Raw genomic sequence first — 24,489 nt, 5'->3', positions numbered from 1 at the left:
TTGATTCAAGCTGTGAATTCCCTGAATTCTAAATAGCTAGTTCATTGAATAGTACCTAGATCTTACAGATCACAAATACATGGACATGTGAATTCCCTGAATTCTAAATAGCTAGTTCATTGAATAGTACCTAGATCTTACAGATCACAAATACATGGACATGTGAATTCCCTGAATTCTAAATAGCTAGTTCATTTACCATCTAGAGTAATAGGTATCCTAATATTTCATAAATGATCATTATTTTATTTGCTTTACATGAAAATTAAGTAAAACAAAAGTAAATGCAATCACTATAAAGTATCAAATGATTACAATTTTCATGTACAATTTATTCCTTGTACAACTGAAAGATATCCCATGGTCAGTAATGGAATCTTTTATTGACCTCTGCTTTTGGTATCTGATTAAATATGTATACTGACATCCTAACAGTCCTTCTTCTGTTAGTTTCAAGGGACTTCAGTCAGCTTACAAGTAATGTCTTGAATGCTATTAAGAGATAGATTACATTAATTAAAGTATACCAACAATTATAGATTTTGGAGAAATGGTGATTAAAAATCCAATGAAAACCGTCTATTCAAAAGAAATATCAGGTTCATCTACCGAAAACACACGCTAAAATTCCAGAAAAACTTAAATAACTTAAGATTAAGATTAACAAGCCATTCGGATATATCACTGATGAAAATGCTAGAATTCAGCAAGAACCTTTTAAAATTGCAAATTCCCTCAATGAAAAACCTGTGATTGTCACAGCTCATAAAGGATTCAAGAGCAATAAGTTAAATGGGCTTATTTTCTTTAAAAAACTTAGTTAAGAAAAGTCCTTCAGAATAATTCCAATAATGTGAGAATTTGTTTAAATAAATAAAATAAACTTGATGTTAAAATGTTTACATCTCTGGATGATTAAAGGGATAAATGTTGAAGCTCTTAAGTGATTGTATTGTAATTTATATATATATCTTTTAATGAAAGTATTTCTACTGGATGTTTTTCAAACAATAAAATAATGACAACAATGATTCCAATACACAAGAAGATCTATCTAATATGAATAACTAATAATAATAATAATAATAATGCTTTATTTATAGAGGGTGACTCATTAGTCAAGGACTATTCTCCCTAGAGGCCCTCTTAAGGAGAGTATAACAATCCACATTATATGAAGATGGCAATAATTACTGTTTATTTTAACATGTTTAGTATTAAAATACTAAATTCCATTATCTGTTAGAAACACATACATGCTCATGATATCTTTTCTTAAATACTCTAATATTTTCAGCAGATTTTACATGTAGTGGAAGCTTATTCCACAGAACTGTGCCAGAGTATTGAAAACTCTTTTTAAATTGCTCTGTTCTTGGTTTTGGTATTAGAAGGTTTCCATGTGATATTGATCTCAACTAGTATTGTGTTGAAAAAGGCTTGAATAAGTCTTGAAGATACTCTGGTGCAGTTCCATGTAGACATTTATGTAAAAGAACTGCCTTGTGAAAATCTATCCTGTCATATATTGTGAACCATTTGAGTTCTGTAAATAATGCTTTTGAGGGAAGATCAACAGATGCATCTAAAATTACACGTGCTGCTCGTTTCTGAAGTTTATAAATCCTGTCAAGCTCAGATTTAGCACAGTTTCCCCATACATTAGAACAATAATCCATTGTTGGAAGAATATATGACTTGTAGTATAGATTGCGAGTTTCCATAGGTAAATAATTCTTGATTCTGCTGAGAAGGGCAATTTTGGATGACAGTGTTTTACAAATCTTATCAATATGGTCATTCCATAATAAATTATTATCTACAGATACACCTACAAGCCTTTCATGTTTGACATTTTCTAATGGATGATTATTTATTGCAAGAGACAGTTTTGGGTTCCCTGACTTGTGTAGCTTTTGTGATGTCCCCAAAATCATACATTTTGTTTAACCTTCATTAATTACCATCCTATTTTGTTGTGCCCAGTTTTGGACTCTGATAAGGTCTGAGTTTAATTTCATTTGGATAACTTCAGTATCAGGACTAGATGTATACAAGGTTGCATCATCTGCAAACAAATCTGTGTTTGTGGATTCATTATTTAAGGAAGAGGATAGGGCCCAAAACTGAGCCTTGAGGGACTCCTGAATGAATAGTGCGAGTTTGAGAGCTAATATTGCCAATGCTTACTTGTTGAGACCTTTGGTTTAGGTATGATCTAAACCAGTTTAAAGAAGGATTGTCAAACCTGTAACAGTTCAACTTTTGCAGCAGAATTTCATGATCAACAAGATCAAAGGCTTTCTTGAAATCAAGGAAAACAATCCCAGTCATATCTCCATTTTCCATTTCCTTCAGCCAAAGATCAATTAATTTGGTATGTTCTGTTTGGCACGAGTGGTACTTTCTAAATCCTGATTGAGCTTTATGAAATAGAGAGTATGTTTCGAAAAATTTATAGACCTGAATGGCTACATGCTTTTCAAATAGTTTTGACAATACAGGTAGAATTGATATTGGTCTGTAGTTTCCTGGATCCTCCTTTTCTCCTTTCTTAAAGATAGGTGTAACCTTTGCACATTTCAATGTTTCTGGAAAATTACCACTCATTATACTTAAATTTATGATATGCGTTAGTGACTTTGTTATTACTGGTGCAGCAATTTTAAGAATTCATGGACCAATACCATCCAATCCAGAGGATTTATTAATATTAACCTTAATTAGCATATCAAAAACATCAGCTTCACTAACATTAGCTATTGAAAAATAATTATCATCAGGAATTTTAGCTCTTATAAATAATAGAAGAGCATCAAGTTCAACTGGGATGTTAGTCTGGTTCTGAATACTCTTACTGGAGATGCTTATGAAGAAATTGTTGAACATTTCCACAATGTCTTATACAGATGTTGCTATATCATCATTTTGCTAAGTCTAGGGGGAAGACAACTGTTCTTGTGTGGGTTCAGCTCTTTTAGATGCTTCCACAATGTTTTGGTACTCTTACTTTCATTAATAGCTTGTTTATAGTAGTTCTCCTTTGCCTTATCTATCAGGTGCTTAGTTTTATTTCTCCACTTTCTATAGCTTTTCATGTCTTTTTTCTTGTGGAAATTATCTCTTAGGTGCCTAGCCTCATTGATCTCAGGGGTAATCCACTTGGGTGTAATTTGGTGTTTAACCCTTTTTGTTTTAATTGGGGCATGCTTGTCTAAGGCTGCATTGAACATCTGATACCATTTGTCCAAGGCAGTGTTGACATCAGCTATAGTGCAGACTGATTGGAAGGGTTTGCAAACTAAATCATTTAAGAACATTTCCTCATCAAACTGTTTGAAGTCCCTGTATTGTATTTCAATGTGTTGGCCATTTTTAGATGATTTTGGAACATGTCTAGTTATACAGACTGGGTAGTGGTCACTCAGTGCATACACTGGTACCTTAATTTCACTTACATTTTCAGGTTTATTAGTATAGACATGATCAATGATAGTAGCACTTTTATCCGCTACTCTAGTTGGGGTGTTAATTAATTGAGTAAAGTTGTAAGTTTCAAAGATACTTATCCATGTTAATGGTGGAGTTTTCATGTAGTCAATGTTAAAATCACCTAATATGATAATTTCTAAATCTTCCTTAAGTAATGCTTTTTGAATTTGCACCTCAAATCTATCAATCCAATCAGCTGTGGAACTAGGTGGCCTGTAAACCGAACATAAGAGTATTGGCTTTGATTGGGCAAGGGTTACTTCGATCCAGATACTCTCTACCCCAATAGTCTCTAGATCAACACATCTGTTATAACTAATGGAACTGTCTACATAGAGAAGAATACCCCCACCCTATAGACTATAGACCAATATGAGTTTTTATCAACACTTTTTGAGATATTAGAAAGAAATTTTCATAATGAATTTAGGAACTAAATGGATTCTTCCAAATTTATGACATTCACATTTTCATGAAGGGCAATAATAACACACTATGCTAACTGGAATGGGGGATGTTTGGTCAAAAGCATTCATTCTAATTTGGTAGGTGCACTGAGTTTTGACTGTACAAAGGTTTTTGACCATGGTAATTACTAAATCCTGTTTGAAAAACAGGGTATATATCAAGTTGACTACAAAAGTTTAATTTGATTTCAGTCCTATCTTGACCCTTCAAGATAGCAGCAAGTTTCTGTTTTAAATAAACGTTCAGATAAAAAACTCCTAAAGCTTGGTGTTCCACAAGGATCAATTTTCAGACTATTACTTTTTCTGATGTACAGCAGTAATTTACCATATAATTTTTTTGATCAATTCACCACTAACATATTATCAGATGACACAGTATATAATACCAATAAAGCTCGGCACTAAATTAAATCAGGAAATGGTTCATTATACAGTTGATGTATGCAGTAACAAATGGTTAAGTATACAAAATAAATACAGCCAAGTCAAAAGATAGTTGAGCCAAAGAAGAAGCTGAGAAAAAAAAAAAAACTTCCAAGTAATGCTAAAATGAATAGATATACAGTGGAACCCTGCTATAACGTGATAATTGGGGTCCAAAAAATTGGATCACATTAATATCGGGGTCACGTTAATGCAGGGTTTTTCAGTATTTTACTTTTTTCAGAGAACAACTAATTGGCACATATAAGTGTATTCATGTCTAATGTATATGATGAATAGGGTATCAACACCGTTTACTATTGTGTCATCGTGGCATTCAGTTCATCTATAATGCATGTAATTCCATTGAAAAATTGCACACAGATTTACAATATTCAATAATTTTTTCGCAGATCATTGTGTCTGAATTCAACATCAAATAAACAGCATGAACAGAGTATCAACACCATTTACTTGCTGTCTGATATCGTACTGTTGGGGCTTGAAATTAATCCACACTGTATGTAATTTCATTGCAAAAATTGCATACATATTTAAACTATTAAATAATTTTGTCACACATCATAATGTGTCTGAATTCAATGGGAAAAATTAACACCAAAATTAGGTTAAGAAAGACAAAGCACATGTACGGTTCATTACGTTCCAGGGTCTATGAATGGTGTCTGTACAAATTTCATACTGCTAAAATTTTCTCATATGATTTCCATGTACATTTATCCATTGCAAATTTCCAATAATTACACTTGTACGCCTATTCATTTAAACAACTACAGCAAGAATAATTACCAATCAGCACATGCTTTCAGCATGCGTGTAACTTTTACTTCAGATTTTGTGAATATCAAAAGAAACGTGTGAAAACTACTTTACTAATCATTGCACAAAGAGCAGAGGACGACTTGCATTTGTGAACTTGCTTTTCCATAATGGTACAATATTTTTATAAAAAATAGGAAATTACAAACACCATACCCATGTAAAACCCGAGAACTAAGTGCAATGGTCACGAGTCATTTTAATAATTTTTTTTAAAGCTGAATGCATATACAATTTCATACCCTTTCAATTTCCAGCTAATAAAGCGGACATTATTTACTGGTCAGCTGATTGCATCTAATATCACCGCAAGCCCAGCAAACATGTTGGTGGCTTTTGTTCTTTGATGTTTATTAAATTGTGAGAATCTTTTGTCAACCACCGCATTATCTGCTGCTTGGTTGTTTATGCAGTTAAACAAGAAACACATGTCAGCTATTGTTTGAGCAATGATCGTATACAGAATTAATTGAAGACAATCACAAAAAGACGACTTACTTGTTTTACTCATGGATCAGTAATAAGTAACATTTCCAATAATGTTTATTTTGGCATAACACTTGTTGAAATTGTTAAATTTCAGAAGCTATGCCACGATCGTATTATATTAAAATTCATATGCTAACTCTTACCCAAAATGATAATAAATGTTTTACACACTATTTCTCATACTATAAAAAAAGTATTTTTCCAGGTATGAGAAAATACACGTACATGTATTTAGAATATCAGGAACCACGCCACAATCATATTATATATCATGTTATATTCGAATTCATACACGATTTCTTCCCCAAAATGATGATAATAAATTGTTTGTGCAAAGTGCAGAGAACGAATTGTGTTTGTGAACTTGCTTTTCCATAACAATAACATATTTTTATTAAAAAAATGGGAAATTAATAATGTGTTCATCAGTAAACCCCAAACACACGTAAAACCTGAGAACTAAGTTCAGTATGCCTGCAATGATCATGAGTCACTTTTATAAAAAAAAGTTTAAAGCTGAACACATGTACAATTTCATACCCTTTCAATGTCCAGCTAATAAAGTTGACATTATTTACTAGTCAACTGATTGCATCTAATAACATCGCCAAGCCTAACAAACATGTTGGTGGCTTTTGTTTTTTATGTTTATTAAATTGTGAGAATCTTTTATCAACTGTCTGCTGCTTGGTTGTGTATGCAGTAAAAGAAGAAACACATGTTGGCTATTGTTTGAGCAACGATTGTATACAGAATTAATTGAAGACAATCACAAAAAGACGACTTACTTGTTTTACTCATGGATCAGTATCAAGTAACATTTCCAATAATGTTTATTTGGCATAACACTTCAAGAACCTGGTGATATTGTTAAATTTCATAAGCTACACCCTGATCGTATTATATTAAAATTCATATGCAAACTCTTCCCCAAAATGATAATAAATGTTTTGCACACTATTTCTCGTACTTAAAAAAAATCTTTCCCAGTACGATAAAAATACACATACATGTATTTAAAATTTCAGGAACCATTCCACGATCATATTAAATTTGAATTCATACACGATCTCTTCCCCATAATGATAACAATTTTTTCAATACACTATTTCATGTACTTTGAACAAAAAATATTTTTTCATGTGTGAATGAAGATACAAAATTTTGGAAGCCACGCCACGACTGCATTTTATCCGAATTCATGTTATAGCAGGGTGCATTATAGCGGGGTTGCACTGTATATCAGTTTTGAATGATTGAACTACTTGGAAACAACAGATTTTGAAGGTGGAAAATACATGTTGATAAGGTCATTAAAAAATAAAGTTACTACTTTTATCTCATGAATAGAATAGAATTTTATCTCTGTCAAGAAAAGTATTCTACAGTACCTACATCATTTCACATTTAAAAGATTGAATTACTAATCCACAAATCATTTTGTTGGCTCCTGATTATCTTTCAAGTACTTTTACATCTGTAAAAATTGTGCACACACATAAACTACAATATACTGCAAACAAATTATACTCATTGAAACCAAATACCGAATTTTATAAATTTTGCTTTTATTGAACCAAACTATTGAATTCCTTGCCACCCTACATAGAGTTAGCTGACCCATCCAAGGATTTTAAGAACTGTTCCATTTAAGCACAAATGTTGCCCAGAAAAGGCAGTTTTAAAACAGTATATGTCCATATAAAAATTATATACATTCTAAATTGCATCAGTGGGTGAGTACTCATATTGAAAGTGCATTCCCTGGGTCCTAAGTATGTTTTTACTGGAACAATCCCTAAGAAACATATTAGTCACAATGTTCAGAAACAATAATTTGTATGATTTGTGTAATTTATTATTATTCTTACTTGTGTACTGGATGGTACTGTTTTCCAAACTGTCATGATGATTATTTTTAATATTTCTCAGCATAGAAAATTTCTTTTTGCATCTGCATTCCCGTGAGTGAGTGTCTAACATATCATACATGTCCATATTCATGCCATCATCTTATAGTGTTCAAATCCCCAACACAAAGGTCAAGGTCATTTGTAGGGAAAGGTTATGAGACAGGCATATGCCATTTGCATTGCTCTTGTTAATTTAGTCAGTGTAGACTGGTTGAGTGGCATCAGACTCACTGTGGCCTCCTCTTTGTTTCTCAGTGGAATAATAATTGCATGAAACATTTGATGAACTAAGAGCCTGTATTTTTATGTTGCACTCCAGATTTTTATGTAAGTGTTGCTAAATATTTTGTCAATTTATGTGCTTTGATGAGTGTCAATTTTTGTGGTTTGATGAGTGTCAATTTTTGTGGTCTTGAAGGAAAATGAGAACAATATTTTTCTATGTTCTTAACTTGTCTCTGCTAATGTAGGGTGTGGGTGTTTATCATTTATTTTCAAAGCTGAATCATTGTTCATTGGGTCTTTAGTTTCATTTGTTTGAAGACAGCAACATTGTATACACAAATAAAAATGAATTCATAGTAGTTTGTCATATTGTTGAAATCCATTTTTGTCTTTGTATAGAAAGTGTCAAAGTGCAATCTAAGATATTCAAAGAGTGTTGATAACCATGTCTTTTTTTATCTAAGGCCTTGCTGAAAATAGCTGAAGGTAGTGATAACATCACATCTATCAACCTGAATTTGATCCTCGGTGATGGATCTGGAACTATACACATGCAATCAGGGCAGGCCTTCTATATTGAGTATGACGAGTACAATATTCTGCGATCCTCACCACCAGTCAACTATGATGTTGATCATGGAGCCAAGATGTATGCCTCAGCTGACTTGCGTCTCATAGGGAAGCACCAACCAGTAATGCAGCTTGATGGCCACCTTGCAGGAGTGATGAATCTGACTCTGGAGGAGGGCAGAGTGGTGCAGATTGGGGAGAAGGCAACTAACAGCAGAATCATGGATGGAAAGCATGTCATTCTAGAAAATGGTAAAGTTATTTTGGCATGAGGCCTTAGAGTTGTTTAAAGCATTTAGTAAAACATAGAGAACTCAAAACACGGGGCCCATATTTTGAGTTCAAGTTTCATTGCACCTTTTGGTCACAAATGCACTCTTACCTAGAAACAGCAAAATCAGTGTCAATTGACAGACAAAATGTTGCCAGTGATCATTTCCATGAGAACCTAATTAAATGCAGACAGTTTTGATTTGTGACTTGCATAAGTGTTTCTTGCAGTGTTACAGTCAATTCAGATTGGACCTGTTTTGGTATAATCACGTTAATTAGTTTTTTTTTTAAAATCAATTCAGATTGGACCTGTTTTGGTATAATCACGTTAATTAGTTTTTTTTTTTAAAATCAATTCAGATTGGACCTGTTTTGGTATAATCACGTTAATTAGTTTTTTTTTTAAAATCAATTCAGATTGGACCTGTTTTGGTATAATCACGTTAATTAGTTTTTTTTTTAAAATCAATTCAGATTGGACCTGTTTTGGTATAATCATGTTAATTAGTTTTTTTTTTAAAATCAATTCAGATTGGACCTGTTTTGGTATAATCATGTTAATTAGTTTTTTTTTAAAAATCAATTCAGATTGGACCTGTTTTGGTATAATCATGTTAATTAGTTTTTTTTTAAAAATCAATTCAGATTGGACCTGTTTTGGTATAATCATGTTAATTAGTTTTTTTTTTAAAATCAATTCAGATTGGACCTGTTTTGGTATAATCACGTTAATTAGTTGTTTTTTTTAAATCAAATCAAGTAAAGGAGGTAGAATAAAAAGAATATTATATAAATTCTGCTTGTCTAAGAGCTATTGGACGTGATTGTTGGTCAGGTCAACTTGTTTCAATTGACCAATTAAACATGTTTAAATTTTATTATGTAAGTAACGTCATTAAAGTCTATAACATTAATCACTGGCTTATCATTTTCAGTTGTGATATAAAAAAGAAATGGAAAATGTAAAAGGCAACATCCTCTGTGTATGAAAAGCTTTGTATCTTAGGATTCATAATGGAGAAGTGATTTTCAAACGTTTTTATTGAATTTAAAATTCCTAGTTGGAATTCAGAAGTTGATTCAGCGATGAATAGAAATGTCATGATTACTTGCAGTGAAATAAAAGCACCAGTGTTTTACAGATAGAACAGTTATAAAAAAAAGTATAAGTTTCTGTATTGTTCTTTCTCAAAATAAATGTCCTTTTTGATAGAATCTAGTTCTGTTGAGAATCAAAAAAATAACACTAAAATGTGACCACATTAACTTGCAAAATGCAGTGATGTAATACACATTGTTTATGCAGGTACATGTGTGATGTATATTGACACCTCTTAGAGTAATATTTTTTTTATGATCTTTCAAAGATAGGTTATCATGAAAATAAAATAATGGTAATTTATAAGGAAAAGCAAACAACTTCATAAGAAATTTTGTTTATTGACAATTCTTCCCTTGTTGATTTTATAAAATGAGTTTTCAACAATTTATCCTCACACCCCACTCCCACCCTATCCTTCTAATTGTTGATATCATCCATTTCTTAATTGTTTTAGAAATACCTCAGTAACCTAAGCTCTTGTGTATGCTGTGGTCTATGTTTTTGGATCTCATTATGTGTGGGTCATTGAGGGAGAAGTGTGCATTGAAATTTCATAGAAAACAAATTTCATCATTTTTTGGGGGGGATTCACTTTCCTCACTGAAAGCTTTGCAGAGCTTTAATTTTCACACTCCATAATATCCCAACTCTTACAGTTACATGCTTTGGTCGTAGAGTTGTAGAAACATATTCTGCAAAGTTGGCTGCCTATCCACATTGGAATTAAGGTTAATGGAATGGCAGATAAAGAAGCCAAAAGCTACCATACAGTGAAGATTCTATATGCTGACTTAAATATATAAATTGTGATGTTCAGTGTACAGAGATATGTATAATCAAAATGTCAGAACAAGAAACCCATCATAGATGAGGTGATATTGTGTCAATTGGGGATACTGAGTAGGGTAAATGTAACTGACTCGTGGATACCTCCTGTAGAGTGAAACTTCACCAGACTGCATAAATCTGCCAGTGTTCAAAAGCAGTGGAACACATTCATGACACCCTGTGAGACATATTTTTTAAAATGTGAACTCAAGAAATTATAATGATTATATACCACCAAAGAAATTCTTGGGTGTTTGAGGAAATTTTAAATATTATAAGAAAATGTTGCCTATATTTTGAGGCTTTAATCTTTTTATTTTCTTGCATCTTTTATATTGTATACATTTTATGGAATTGTTAATTGTTTTTATCTATTACCTCATAGCAATTAATTATGGCATTATTTTTGGTAGGGTTTATCTTCTTCAAGATTTTTGTGAAATTTTTGATATTCATATTTTTAGATCTTTGAATTGGCACCATATAGCCATTATTGTGCTGGCATGCCATTAAATGCTAATACATGCAGAGATCATATTTGCTATAAATCATTATAAAACAGTGAGTGCCAAGTTTTGGTTCAGTGAGTTGTTTAAACGTTTCTCTACTATTATAATGAAAAAGAGAATGCTATAAATGAGGATTAAGCAAGTCACTTGAGTGTTTCTAATATTCATGTCATTGGTATCCAAATGAAATGCAAAAATTAATATACCATACCTTTCATAGCATGAAAACATTATTTTGTAAGAATGGATTTTTTTTTAGATCATCAGTATAGTGTGTAGAAATAACTATTCACAAGCTTCACTCACTTGTTAGTCAGTGTTTCATATTCAAAATTTCAATTGCCTTCTTGCTATCACTAAATCTGCACAACATCATGAATGATGTCCGGGTCTGATCTCATTGAATTTTGATGTCGGCATCTCAAAATGTAGATAAAATTACCGAATTCATTTCATGCAAAAATGACTTAAACATAATTCATATTCACATACAGTACAACACCATTCATTTTGATGCATGTTGAAAAGACTGGTCTCTGTACATGTGATCTGCCATGTTCATCCTGATTTCTGGAAGAGTCCATTTTTTAAGCTGGAAAGAAACCAAAGTGAGGCAACTACATTATGGCTTAATATAGCAGAATAGGAAAGCTGATCACTCCTTAATAAATAAATCAACTCTTACACAGGTCATGGCATCACAAAAAAGTTTCATCTAAACAGACCCCCCAGTTTTAGCATGTATTTAATGAGATGTGTTACATTTTATGGTGGATTGAACAGTGTTGAAATACTTTGTGTGCAAAATGAATTACTTTTAGCTGCATTTAATAACACTAATCTGAAAATTCACTAAGCTACAGACACGTATCATTTGCAGTGCTGTGTGGAACTAAGCTACAGACACATGTATCATTTGCAATGCTGTGTGGAACGAATTATAACCTTATTGCTAGCCATGTATGGATGGATCATAAATAAGTACACACAATGACATTTTTCAGACCGTTCGGTCCCCAAGCTTTTTGAAGTAAAAGTATCAGTTATGCAAATCTCGGCTGTGTGTAATGGTGATGTTAGTGTGTGAGTAATGGATTCCCAGAAATTTTGTATTGATATGTTGTGTATTGCAGCATATAAAGCAGTATATCGGGAATGGGCAAAATAATAGCAAAGATTGAACTGAATGTTAAAGTTTCATGTAACTTTTAATTTCTTTTAAATCTCAGTCTGTGTGATGCAATGATTGGAGAAACATCCTTACATGGGCTTCATGATAAGCTACTATTTAACTTGCATCTTTTCAACTCTGGTAATTAAAGTATGCATACAATGAGCTAATACTGGTGGGTCGTTTCTTTAAATAATTTTATTGAAAACCCTAATTCCAGTTTGGAGGCAAATTGTACAAACCTTATATCACAGTATCTTGCAATAAAATAACTGCTGTGAGAGATCATATCCATAATTAGATTATTTAACTCTGCAAAATAATTAGAATGTTTGAAAATTTACTATGTATTCCACCACAATAACTGTAGCCAGTTGAGAGAGCTGAAGGTTTGTCCCAGTAGGTGGTGGGACCAAAAACATATCATAGCATGTGCAGTGCTGTTGTAAACCCCCTTGCAATCAGCATTGTATTCCTTTATGACTATTGAAAGTAAATGTGGTATAGTTCCACCAAACCTAATTAGCCAATTTTATTCACATAGGTTCTTTTTATTACTGAACAAATAGCTCATATATTTAATTATCGTAGAGGAATGCCAGTTGTAACAAATATAGGATGAGATATCAGCATAATACTACTACTAATTGTAATGACTTTAATTAGAGATACACAATTAGTTGCATGGAACTAATCCTCCTTATGGCATTCTGTTGCATGCATATTTACATTCAGGGTACATGTATATAGTTACACACACACACACACATACACACACACACACATAAAACATTGATAGTAAGGTAAATTTACACAAGGATATAATAAACAGAAAATGTGAGTAACTACTTACATTGTGTATATACAGAACAAAGGTAGTGAGACAACAAAGTGGAAGGTTAGTGAATTTATACTTTAACTTGTAACATATCTGTCAAATTGTACAGGTTTCACTTTTCATTCATTTAATTAGATTATAACTAAATGCATTTATATTTGTACTTTCTTTAATTTCCTTTGGAATTCTGTTCCATTAAGCTCTGTTTTGCAAGCAGAATAATTTTTAAATATTCTTGTCAGAAGTGTTTACTCAGATAACATTACAGCAATCTAGGTTATGGTTGTTAAAGCATGTTGATAGATATGGCCTCATCTTGCTAAAAAAAACAAAGACATGAATTGAATTTAAGGCATATTAAATAGGTGCAAATTGTTGTCAACTATCACTCCAAAGATTTTGTCTTGGGTAACCATTTTTATAGGCTCATTTCATTCACCTTAAGATTCAAATTGTTATTTTTCCAATTTAGCTGTCTTTTGTTTGCTAGCAATCATTAATACTTTAGTCTTGCCTGTCTTTACTCTTAAGCCATTTCCGTACACCAGGAATGTATTCTAATTAAGGCTATCTGAATGGAGATCTCTAGGTGTGACTAAATTAGCTATTTGAAATCTGGTCATATGTGTGGTATCACGTGCATGTAAGTCATTAGATGAAATACAGCTGCCTATTTTCAATGGCATGCTAGAATCACCCATGTCTACATTACATTCTTGACAAATTGGAGGGTTATCTATAAAAATTTACATCTTTCTTGGTGGAGTAAAATGTAAAATGCTGCCAGACAATTGGTGTTGGTCTTTACTTGGCACCAGATCATGCAAGATTTCAGGCTTCATGTCTACCTATCAGGGTATAACATGCAGTTTAACTAAAAAAATTTAACTGACAGTGCTTTCAGACATATTTTTGTTAGAACAAACATTCAAGAAGGCAATACATTAAAAGGAAACAAAATAAGACTGCAGTATAAATTTTAGTTCTATAATATTTATAGGAAAAATATGCAATAATGGGTTCATTGGCAGCATGCCAGAGTACATAGGCAGAATCAATACCATACTATATTAATATACTTGTTTAAACCACAAACCCATATTAATACCATAAACTCCTCTCTTTCCATTCAAAGGATTTCAGATTATAGGATATTACTGGATTTTGTTTGTAGATTTCCACAATGTTCTTTTAATTTAAATCCACCAATGAGAAAAGGCTGTTGGGGTGGGGTAATGGGATTGGAGAATGACTAAATAGCAATTGTTTAAAAGCAATTACCCATCATTACAGGTTCTTGTTATATAAAGAATGTTATTTTATTAAGATGATTTTAAATCAAATAGTTCAAAATGTAGTCACAATTTTATCACTCTTTGGTGTATTTTTAGGGACTCTGGCACTGAGCAAACTTTCTTTGCAAGCCAATGCCAAAATGAACTACCATGTAGGCAGATTTCGGTTAGATGTGTCTGAGGTTATGATGAGGCACGGATCAAAAATATCAGCAGACATCTTGAGCATGTCAGTCAGCACTTTGCATCTTGCTGGGGAGGCCACTCTTGATGTTTCTGGTAGAGGAGGTACAGGAGCGACTGAGAATCAAGGATACACTTTGAGGAACGTAGGCACAGGTGCTGGGTACGGTGGTTTTGGTGGTGGAGCAGACCTTCACAATTATACACGAGGTATAAAAATGTAATTGAAAACTAATAAAATTGTAACCCAAAAATGTTTCCTTTAATATACAGTCTCATTTGCACTAATACATGTAGAATTAATTGATTGCTCAATTGAATTCCCCACTTAGACCCCCAAACCCAAGATAAGGAATGAAATATATTGTGTGGATATTGAAAATGATTGCCATGGGTTCAGTTAGCCAGCCTTAAATCATCTAAAACATTCTTCAGTAAGCTTGAGACATACTGTTAAGCTTTTTGAGAAATTACTGATAAATCATTTAAATAAATTATAGCAATTAAGGGTTATTTATACAAGGAGACATTAGACAGATATAAATTATAGCAAAGTAAAGGTTATTTATACAAGGAGACATTAGACAGATATAAATTATAGCAAATTAAAGGTTATTTATACAAGGAGACATTAGACAGATATAAATTATAGCAAATTAAAGGTTATTTATACAAGGAGACATTAGACAGATATAAATTATAGCAAATTAAAGGCTAGTTATACAAGGAGATATTAGACAGATATAAATTATAGCAAAGTAAAGGTTATTTATACAAGGAGACATTAGAGATATAAATTATAGCAAATTAAAGGTTATTTATACAAGGAGACATTAGACAGATATAAATTTATAGCAAATTAAAGGTTATTTATACAAGGAGACATTAAACAGATATACATTATAGCAAATTAAAGGTTATTTATACAAGGAGACATTAGACAGATAAAAATTATAGCAAAGTAAAGGTTATTTATACAAGGAGACATTAGACAGGTATAAATTATAGCAAATTAAAGGTTATTTATACAAGGAGACATTAGACATATAAATTTATAGCAAATTAAAGGTTATTTATACAAGGAGACATTAAAGAGATATAAATTATAGCAAATTAAAGGTTATTTATACAAGGAGACATTAGACAGATATAAATTATAGCAAATTAAAGGTTATTTATACAAGGAGACATTAGACGGATATAAATTATAGCAAAGTAAAGGTTATTTATACAAGGAGACATTAGACCTGATATAAATTATAGCAAATTAAAGGTTATTTATACAAGGAGACATTAGACAGATATAAATTTATAGCAAATTAAAGGTTATTTATACAAGGAGACATTAGACAGATATAAATTATAGCAAATTAAAGGTTATTTATACAAGGAGACATTAGACAGATATAAATTATAGCAAATTAAAGGTTATTTATACAAGGAGACATTAGACAGATATAAATTATAGCAAATTAAAGGTTATTTATACAAGGAGACATTAGATAGATATAAATTATAGCAAATTAAAGGTTATTTATACAAGGAGACATTAGACAGATATAAATTATAGCAAATTAAAGGTTATTTATACAAGGAGACATTAGACAGATATAAATACTCAGATGGACAAATTTATTTTGTAAGAAAAATTGTACTGCAGTTTAGACATCATTATCATTGGATTCTTTGATATTCATTGCAAATGGTCCTATTTTATTTTGTTGCTGCATGGATTTTAACTTCACCAAGAAAGATTTTCTGGTTATTTTATATTAATACATTTACACTGAGTTGATGCTGTTTGTTTGCTAAAATAATTACAGGGAAGCCATATGGTTCCTACAAAACCCCACATGACACAGGTAGTTCAGGAGGAGGTACAGCTGGAGGTTCAGGAGGTGGTATTGTCACCCTCAATGTAGCTCAGTCTCTCCATTGTGATGGTGTTATCAGAAGCCTAGGAGGAGATGCCACAGGGGACAATAGTGGTGGAGGAAGTGGAGGCAGTATCCACATAGTTACCACCAACTTCTCTGGCCATGGCTTGATCACCACAGAGGGTGGTGATGGTTATGTTCTGGGTTTTGGTGGAGCTGGAGGTAGGATCGCTGTTCATGTTGCTTGGTTCAGGGAATACACTGGAGACTTTGTTGCATATGGTGGCCATGGTGGCTCTGGAAATACTAATGAAGGAAAGAATGGGGCAGCTGGAACAGTGTACTTTACAGATTCCAATGGAGGTCTTACAGGCAAGAAGATTATGAATACAACTAATGGCATACAGTATGAGGATGGCTTCACCAAGCTCTTGATAGACAATGACAACAGAAATCATATTGTACCAACAGTTATTATGTCTGACACTGAAAGCAATATTTTTGAGTTTGATCAGTTGGATGCATACAACCATGCTGTTCTGTGGATGGATGGTGGTAACTCTGAGCTCATTGTTCACAAGTTTGATGGGGATAGAACTGGCCTTATGCATCTACTAGAGGGCCAAATACTTCATGTAGAGTACAAAGAATCCACAACTGGATACACAGTAGCTCCAGTCAGTTATAAGGTGGAGAAAGGAACAGAAATCCGACTGCCATCAACTGTCATCATGCTTGGCACACGAACGGAGCTTAAAGGACTAATAACTAATGTCCATAATTTAACAATAGCAGAGGGAGCTAACATTGTCTTCCACTCAACTGCTCAAACTGCCCTGCTGGAGGCTGGAAACTTTACTCACATGACAGTGCCTGGAAACATCAGCTTCAGCCACTTCATCATACAACGTTCATCTTTAGCAACTCTGACTGATGTAACATCTGGTCTAGTCCTGCACATCGTCAAAGTCAGCATTAAGTATGAAGGAGAGATGAGACTCAACAGAGGAACCATTTATTCAGATGAAGGAGTGGTAGAGAGTCTGGGATTTCTCAATGTGGATTATATGGGCTATGGTGCAGAATCTGGACTAGGTGCAGGTAGGACTGGTACTGGCGGTATTGGATATGGAGGATCACATGGTGGCCATGGAGGAGCTCCCAAGCCAGAGTTTGGGGGAACTCCCTATGATTCAGTATACAAACCTGTACATGCTGGAAGTGGGGGAGGAAATGGAGGTGGTATAGGAGGTCGGGGAGGTGGTTACCTTCACTGGATCAATGGTAAGAACCTTTGGATTGATGGAGAAGTGTCAGCACAGGGAGAGGCTGGTCAGATTCGAAATGGAGGAGGAGGTAGTGGTGGTGGCATCCTCATCAAAACCCTCAACTTCACTGGCTATGGCCATCTGGACTGCAGTGGAGGCAGTGGATCACAACAAGGGTCTGGTGGGGGTGGTTCAGGAGGTAGGATTGCTGTTCTGATTGGGTTTTCCAACAAGTTCACAGGCAAACTGAATGTTGTAGGAGGTCTTGGCAGTGGAGGTGTGCCATCAGGAGCAGCAGGAACTGTTTATTTAGAGGAAACAGCTAGAGGACCACAGTATGCTGACATCAAGCATGATAAATTTACAAATAAAACCATTGTGGTGGCAACTCATCGAAGACTTGAAATCAGCAATGATGACATAGATAAATTCAGATACTCTGGTCATGCTGAACCTTGGCTTTATACTATGGTTAACGAGGATGCTGAGGAGTATGAGTTTGATGAAGCACTGTTAGAAAAACATGCCAATGTACTCTTTGAATATCCTAAAGTTTCATCAAATGTGACTGTCACGATACACAGATTCTATGGAGATAGAACTGGTGTCCTTAAACTGCGTAAAAACCAGCATCTGTATGTGGAAGTAGTACATTCTGTCGCAAATGAAACTGTGGCACCTTGCAGTTACATCATTGAAGAAGGATCTGAGATAATATTCCCAGAGATGGTCAATCTTTTAGGAACTCGAACTGTTCTTGCTGGTTTGATAACTGGGGTGCAGGAATTACTGATACGTGGTGGAGCAGATGTGGTTTTCAATTCAACAGCCCATACAGCCCTTGTAGAAAATGGAATATACAAACTAATCACACCTCAAGGAAATTTTTCTTTCAGTGTTCTTCGAGTCATGAGGAACTCCAAAGCAGAATTCAGACAGATATATATACCAATGAGTATTACTGTGTCTGACTTCTTGGTGAAATATGAGGGTTTGTTGCTGATGAACTTTGTAGAGCTGTATTCAGCCTATGCCCACCTAGAGAGCCAAGGAACTTTTAACATGGATGGTGTAGGGTATGGTCCAGAGCAGGGGCCTGGAGCAGGCCGCACACTTCCTGATGGAACTGGTCTTGGGGCTGGGCATGGTGGTTGGGGAGGAGGTCCTGGGCCTGAGTATGGGGGAGATCCCTACAATTCCATCTACCATCCCATGGAGCCTGGCAGTGGAGGAGGTAATGGAGCTGGTGTTGGGGGTTCTGGTGGAGGCTATCTAGTCTGGCATATTGGAGATCTGCTTGAGATGAATGGTCTGCTGACATTGCAGGGCACAGCTGGAAGTGGAGGTAATGCAGGAGGAGGCAGTGGAGGTAGTGTATATCTGACTGCTACTAATATCACAGGGCATGGAGTGATAGCAGTAAATGGTGCAAATGGTGTGGGCAAAGGAGGTGGAGGTGCAGGTGGTAGGGTCTCAATTACATGTAAGTTGAGGTATCAGTATGGAGGAAAATTTCACAACTTTGGAGGAAATGGTGCAGGAAGGTATTTCAGGTCTCATGCTGGAGCCTCAGGCACTACCTATAAAGAGGAAAATTCTCGTGAGCTTGAGTACCGAGAGAAAAAGTTTGACAAGGTTCTGAATACAACAATTCTAGCTGTGGATCGTACTTATATTCACTCAGACAACTGGGGGATTTACAGCCCAGCAGCTACACTCCTACAGGATCCGCCCAGAGACTCTTATAAATTCTATGAGATGGAGTTGACAGGATCAGCCAGAATGATGATCTTTCACCCAGAAAATGTCACAAAGATCAGTGTCACTGTGGATTACTTCCTTGGGGATAAAACTGGTCAGTTGCACCTGAAACAAAACCAGAAAGTGTTTGTTGAAGTGATAGAGTCTGTAACAAACAAAACAGAAGCACCATGCAGTTTTATTATTGAGTATGGAGCTACGATTGTTTTACCAGCAATATTTCACATGCTTGGAACAAACAGTACTTTAGGTGGCATGATTGTCAATGTTCATGATTTGTATATTGAACATGGCGCATGGGCAGAATTTCTCTCAACAGCCACTACGGCACTGTGGGAGAACTCTAATATTTTTGGCATATCAGATGAAGGTAACTTTAACTTTGGCAAACTGTTTATAAAACTTGGAGGAAATGCTGGATTTCTTCAAATAGCACATGAAATGTCTCTAAACTGCAGTGAGATCAAGGTGAAATACCAAGGTAACCTGTACATGAATGATGCTGATTTGTTTAGCTCGTTTGCCTGGATTGAAAGTGAGGGTGTGTTTCACCTGAATGGCCATGGTCATGGACCAGAGGCAGGGCCAGGTGCAGGATCAACCATAAATAACATTGGATATGGAGCTGGTCATGGTGGTTATGGTGGAGGGTCAGATCCAACACGAGCTGCAGAGCCCTATGGGTCAGTGGCGAGTCCTCATGAAGCTGGTAGTGGTGGAGGCAATGGACAAGGTCTAGGGGGAAAAGGAGGAGGTATACTTTTCTGGCAAGTTGGACAATACATTGAGCTGAATGGATTATTGGCACTCCAGGGAACAGATGGTCAAGGAACAAGTGCAGGTGGTGGTAGTGGTGGAAGTCTTTTTATACACACCACGAATATGACTGGTCATGGGGAGATCAATGTAGAGGGAGGTGATGGCTCTGGGCAGGGAGGAGGAGGTGCAGGAGGTCGTGTAGGTATACACTGCAGGTATCGCTACAGCTATGGAGGTCTCTTCACCAACCATGGAGGATTGGGTGGCACAGGTCACACGGCAAGCCATGGTGGTGCAGCAGGAACAACGTATGTTGAGGAGAACAAAAGACCACCACAGTACAGGATCCTAAAATATCTTCATGGAACTAACAACACTTACTTACAGGTTGACCACAGGTAAGAGACTGTTTTCACTGCATTTAAGTCTAGCAGAGGAAATAATTAAATTGCACATGTGAGTTTTGAATATGACAATCTTTTAAGGACTTAATAACTCTATATCACACAATAGCCAATTAAAAAAGAAGCTTCAATGAAGGCAGTGATTTAAAGTAAGATATAGAAGAAAGGAATGAAAATTTGGTCTAACTCACACTGTCTGCCATTTGATAGCTACTTTAAGTATGAATAGTTTTGTAAATTTATGGTATATTTTACCTGCTTATTCTTCTGAAGTTTTAGAATTTAATGAGTGGCATATTTGATTTGTAAATACAGATGCTTGAAATCTGACTACTGCCATACAAAAATTTTGTCACTCAGAGATGGTTATTAGTTACTGCTAACTAATGTTGGCAGAAATTCCTGTCAGACCACTGATTAGCAGCTGTTATCATGATTTCAGAGTATGCTTTAAGGAACTCTATTTAGTTCTTGCCCAGAAATTAAAATGTTAACTTCTTTGCAGCGATTATTTTTATATCAACTTTACAGGTGGTTCCTCACTTCCTACCCAAACAATTCAGTATTATGAATTCCTGGATAAAACCAAGATCTACTTGGACTTTCTTGTGCCTAGTCAGATTGTGTCATACTTTGTAAACAATATGAATACATTTGTTCATGATTTTCTCTCACTGAAATTTAGAGTCCATCCATCTATTCATCTAGTAAACTGGATGGTAATTTTCCTAACTTGCCAATTTAACAAGAGTTGTATTAGTTATGGATCCCTCAATTAGCTGATGGGTTAAAAGATAAAATTTACTGCAGTAAAACCTGTCTTGAGATCACTCTGTGAAGAGTAATTACCTGTCATTTACAACCTCAGTCATTGTGCACAGATCGATTTTATTGTATAAATGCACTGTCATGAGTGACCACTTTTAGAATAGGCCAGTGACCGTGATTTTTGGGCAAAATAAGTAACTCAGCATTGCAAAAACAGATTAATTAACATGGCTGACCTATATTTAATCCCAGGTAACCACAACTGCTTAGAAGGGTCTGTAGGCAAAGCACAGATTGTTTAAAACAATATTGCTATGAATGATTGCGTTTCAAGAACTCAGAAAAATACATTGATTTTTTTATTTAATCCCTTGTAAACACAAACACTTTGGAGGGTTTGTTCTAAGAGAAGCCAAAGGTGAGTCTGTCGACTGGTTTTAGGTCATGCTAAGGTAGCATCATATGCTACAAGCCATAAACATGGCAAGTACATGTCACTAAACACTATCGTAGTGCTGAAGTCATGTCAATCTCTATTACAATTAACTTTTTTTTTTTTAAAGGTTGCAATTCAATGGTTGATATGATTTCTTTACCTTTGACAAAATCCACACTACCCCATTAATGCCATAATTATAAACCTTCTGAAATGGCTTCTCTGTAGCAGTCTAGTATGTTGTTTGTCATTATAGTCAGAGTCCATAATGCCTGGAGTGAATGAGGTCTTTTGCCCAGATTTTATTGTAATTGTAAAATGTTTGTTGCTATTTTGACACGACAGTTATAAAAACCCTCATACCAAGCTATCATCTGTTCAGTGTAGTAAAGCCAGTTCTACTGTTTATTTGTTAAGTTAATCTTGGACAGTTATAAAAACCCTTATACCAAGTATTATCTGTTCATTGTGGTGAAGCCAATTCCGCCCTTTTTTATTAAGTTAATCTCTTTATTTCATTGGTGAATTAAGCCTTTGGATTGTGTCTCTCATTAATTTATTTTGTTTCTTGATGAGTTAATTCAGTTCATTTATATAATTCATTGGTACCTATATATCCCATATTTGCCCAAGGCCTGATCAAAACCACCAATTCATACACAGGATGAGTAAATGCTATCATAGATAAATGACTGTACAGTTCTTTTGCAACATTTAAAGTGGCTCTGAAATGTATGGATGTTTAAAGTTAACTGATGAACAAGATAAATAAATATTGCCTAAGTTATTTTTCAGTTCATATGCTCATATGCTAGTACATGTAGACCTAATCTTTAAATATAATTGTGAATGTTTTATGATGTATATTTGTATTGCCGTATAAGATTATTTGGAGATGAAACGAATCCAATATTTTAACAAGAACCATGAAAAAAAGATGAAATGCATGTAAGTACTTGTATTTTTCCTTATTAAACCTTGTTGAATTGTGACAATTTGAAAACCGATCATCTTGCAAAACGTATTAAGAGATACCACCTTTCTTGAGTGACGACATTTTGTTGGCAGACAGGGTGATCTCTCAGGACATGTTTTACTGTATAATGGTTTTCAATTACAATGAGAATTCAGTTACAGTGAAATATTTGTGAAAAACTTGGTAAATGCAGTCATGAAAGAAAAATATCAGGTCACAGTTCTGGGGTGATATGTGGCAGGTGGAGATGGATGTATGATTAAAGACTGATACTCCTGTTGGTATTTTTCCTTCTTAAGCCCTGTTGAATTTTTACCTTGAAAACTGATCATCTTGCAAAGCATGTTATGAGATACCACCTATCCTGAGAAATTGCATTTTTATTGGCACCGTATGATGGTCTCTCGACACAAGTTCTACTGTAAACATATTTTCAATTGCAGTGAAATATCTATGATAAACTTAATATATGCAGGTATCGAAGAAACATCAGTGTCATAGTTTGGGGATGATGTGATGCATGGTGAATGGGGTTGGAGGTAGACTCAAGGGGATGATGTGATGCATGGTGAATGGGGTTGGAGGTAGACTCAAGGGGATGATGTGATGCATGGTGAATGGGGTTGGAGGTAGACTCAAGGGGATGATGTGATGCATGGTGAATGGGGTTGGAGGTAGACTCAAAGACTAATCTAATAATCAAAATGATAATAGATGATTTGCAAAGTTTAGATGGAACACCAAAATTGAACTTAATGCTCTCTGGGAGATATTCACTTTAAGAAATATATTGGCCAGTCATGTTGTAGTTACTAAATTGGTACATGTGTTATGTATGTCTGTATTGTGTATTCAACTTTTGGTCCATGACTGTAGATTTTATTTTTAGCTAGAGCTATAAGCTGGTTGTTTATTAGTTTTAAACTCAACCTTGATAATGAAACTATGTGCAAGTATGGGGTAATTCCTTTGATTGGATGGTTGAGAAACACAACATATGTCAGGTCAGTTGTATTTCGACATACTTGTATAAGTCAGGTATTGTGAAATAAATCACATGGATGAAGTGCAATATAGTCTTAATTTGACTTTATTTATTATATATTTATTTAAAGACAGTAACACAATTAGCCGAAGAACTAATCTACCTTGAGGCCCTCATACAAAGGAATTTATTTTAACTATCTCTGAAGCCACTGGATATATTGGGTATGGAAAAAGGAAATAGAGTGGGCATTTCTAATCTCAACTGGAATACTATTCCAGAGCAAAGTTTCAGAGAATTGGAAAACTTTTTTTAATAATTCCTTATTTGGTTTGTGAATTTTATACTGTTTCATCGAAATTGGATCGCTGGTTGGGAGTGTTACCAGCTAGCCTGTACTGGAATAGTGATTGTAAATAATCATTAGCAATAATATTGGATATCCTGTACATTAATTTGGCTTTTCTCATCCAGATTTGGTCTTTAATAGATAATATTTTTAACTTACCAGCTAAATTTTCCTTGTTTTCTTTCTGGGTTGATATTAGTCCAAATGCCCTTGTTTGAAGATGTGCTAGCTTTGCTATGTTTTTATCATTTGAATTACCTCATACTGTATTACAGTAGTCTAAAT

The 24,489-nt window shown here is 34.5% G+C and overlaps 1 protein-coding gene across 1 annotated transcript in view; it reads left to right on the top strand.

Moving 5' to 3' along the window:
• The window catches only part of LOC149787541 (uncharacterized), a 591,304-nt gene that overhangs the window by 389,504 nt on the left and 177,311 nt on the right, over nt 1-24,489 (top strand). The window contains exons 82-84 of the mRNA XM_089975575.1: nt 8,317-8,674; nt 14,535-14,831; nt 16,445-20,684. Coding sequence (XP_089831701.1) covers nt 8,317-8,674; nt 14,535-14,831; nt 16,445-20,684 — 4,895 coding nt within the window. The remainder of the gene's footprint in view (nt 1-8,316; nt 8,675-14,534; nt 14,832-16,444; nt 20,685-24,489) is intronic.

This window comes from Sinohyriopsis cumingii, chromosome 11 (assembly GCF_028554795.1).
Source record: "Sinohyriopsis cumingii isolate HCF-2022 chromosome 11, ASM2855479v2, whole genome shotgun sequence".
Lineage (NCBI taxonomy): Eukaryota > Metazoa > Mollusca > Bivalvia > Unionida > Unionidae > Sinohyriopsis > Sinohyriopsis cumingii.
The sequence above is the reverse complement of the archived record's forward strand: the minus strand, read 5'-3'. Positions and strand labels throughout refer to the sequence as shown.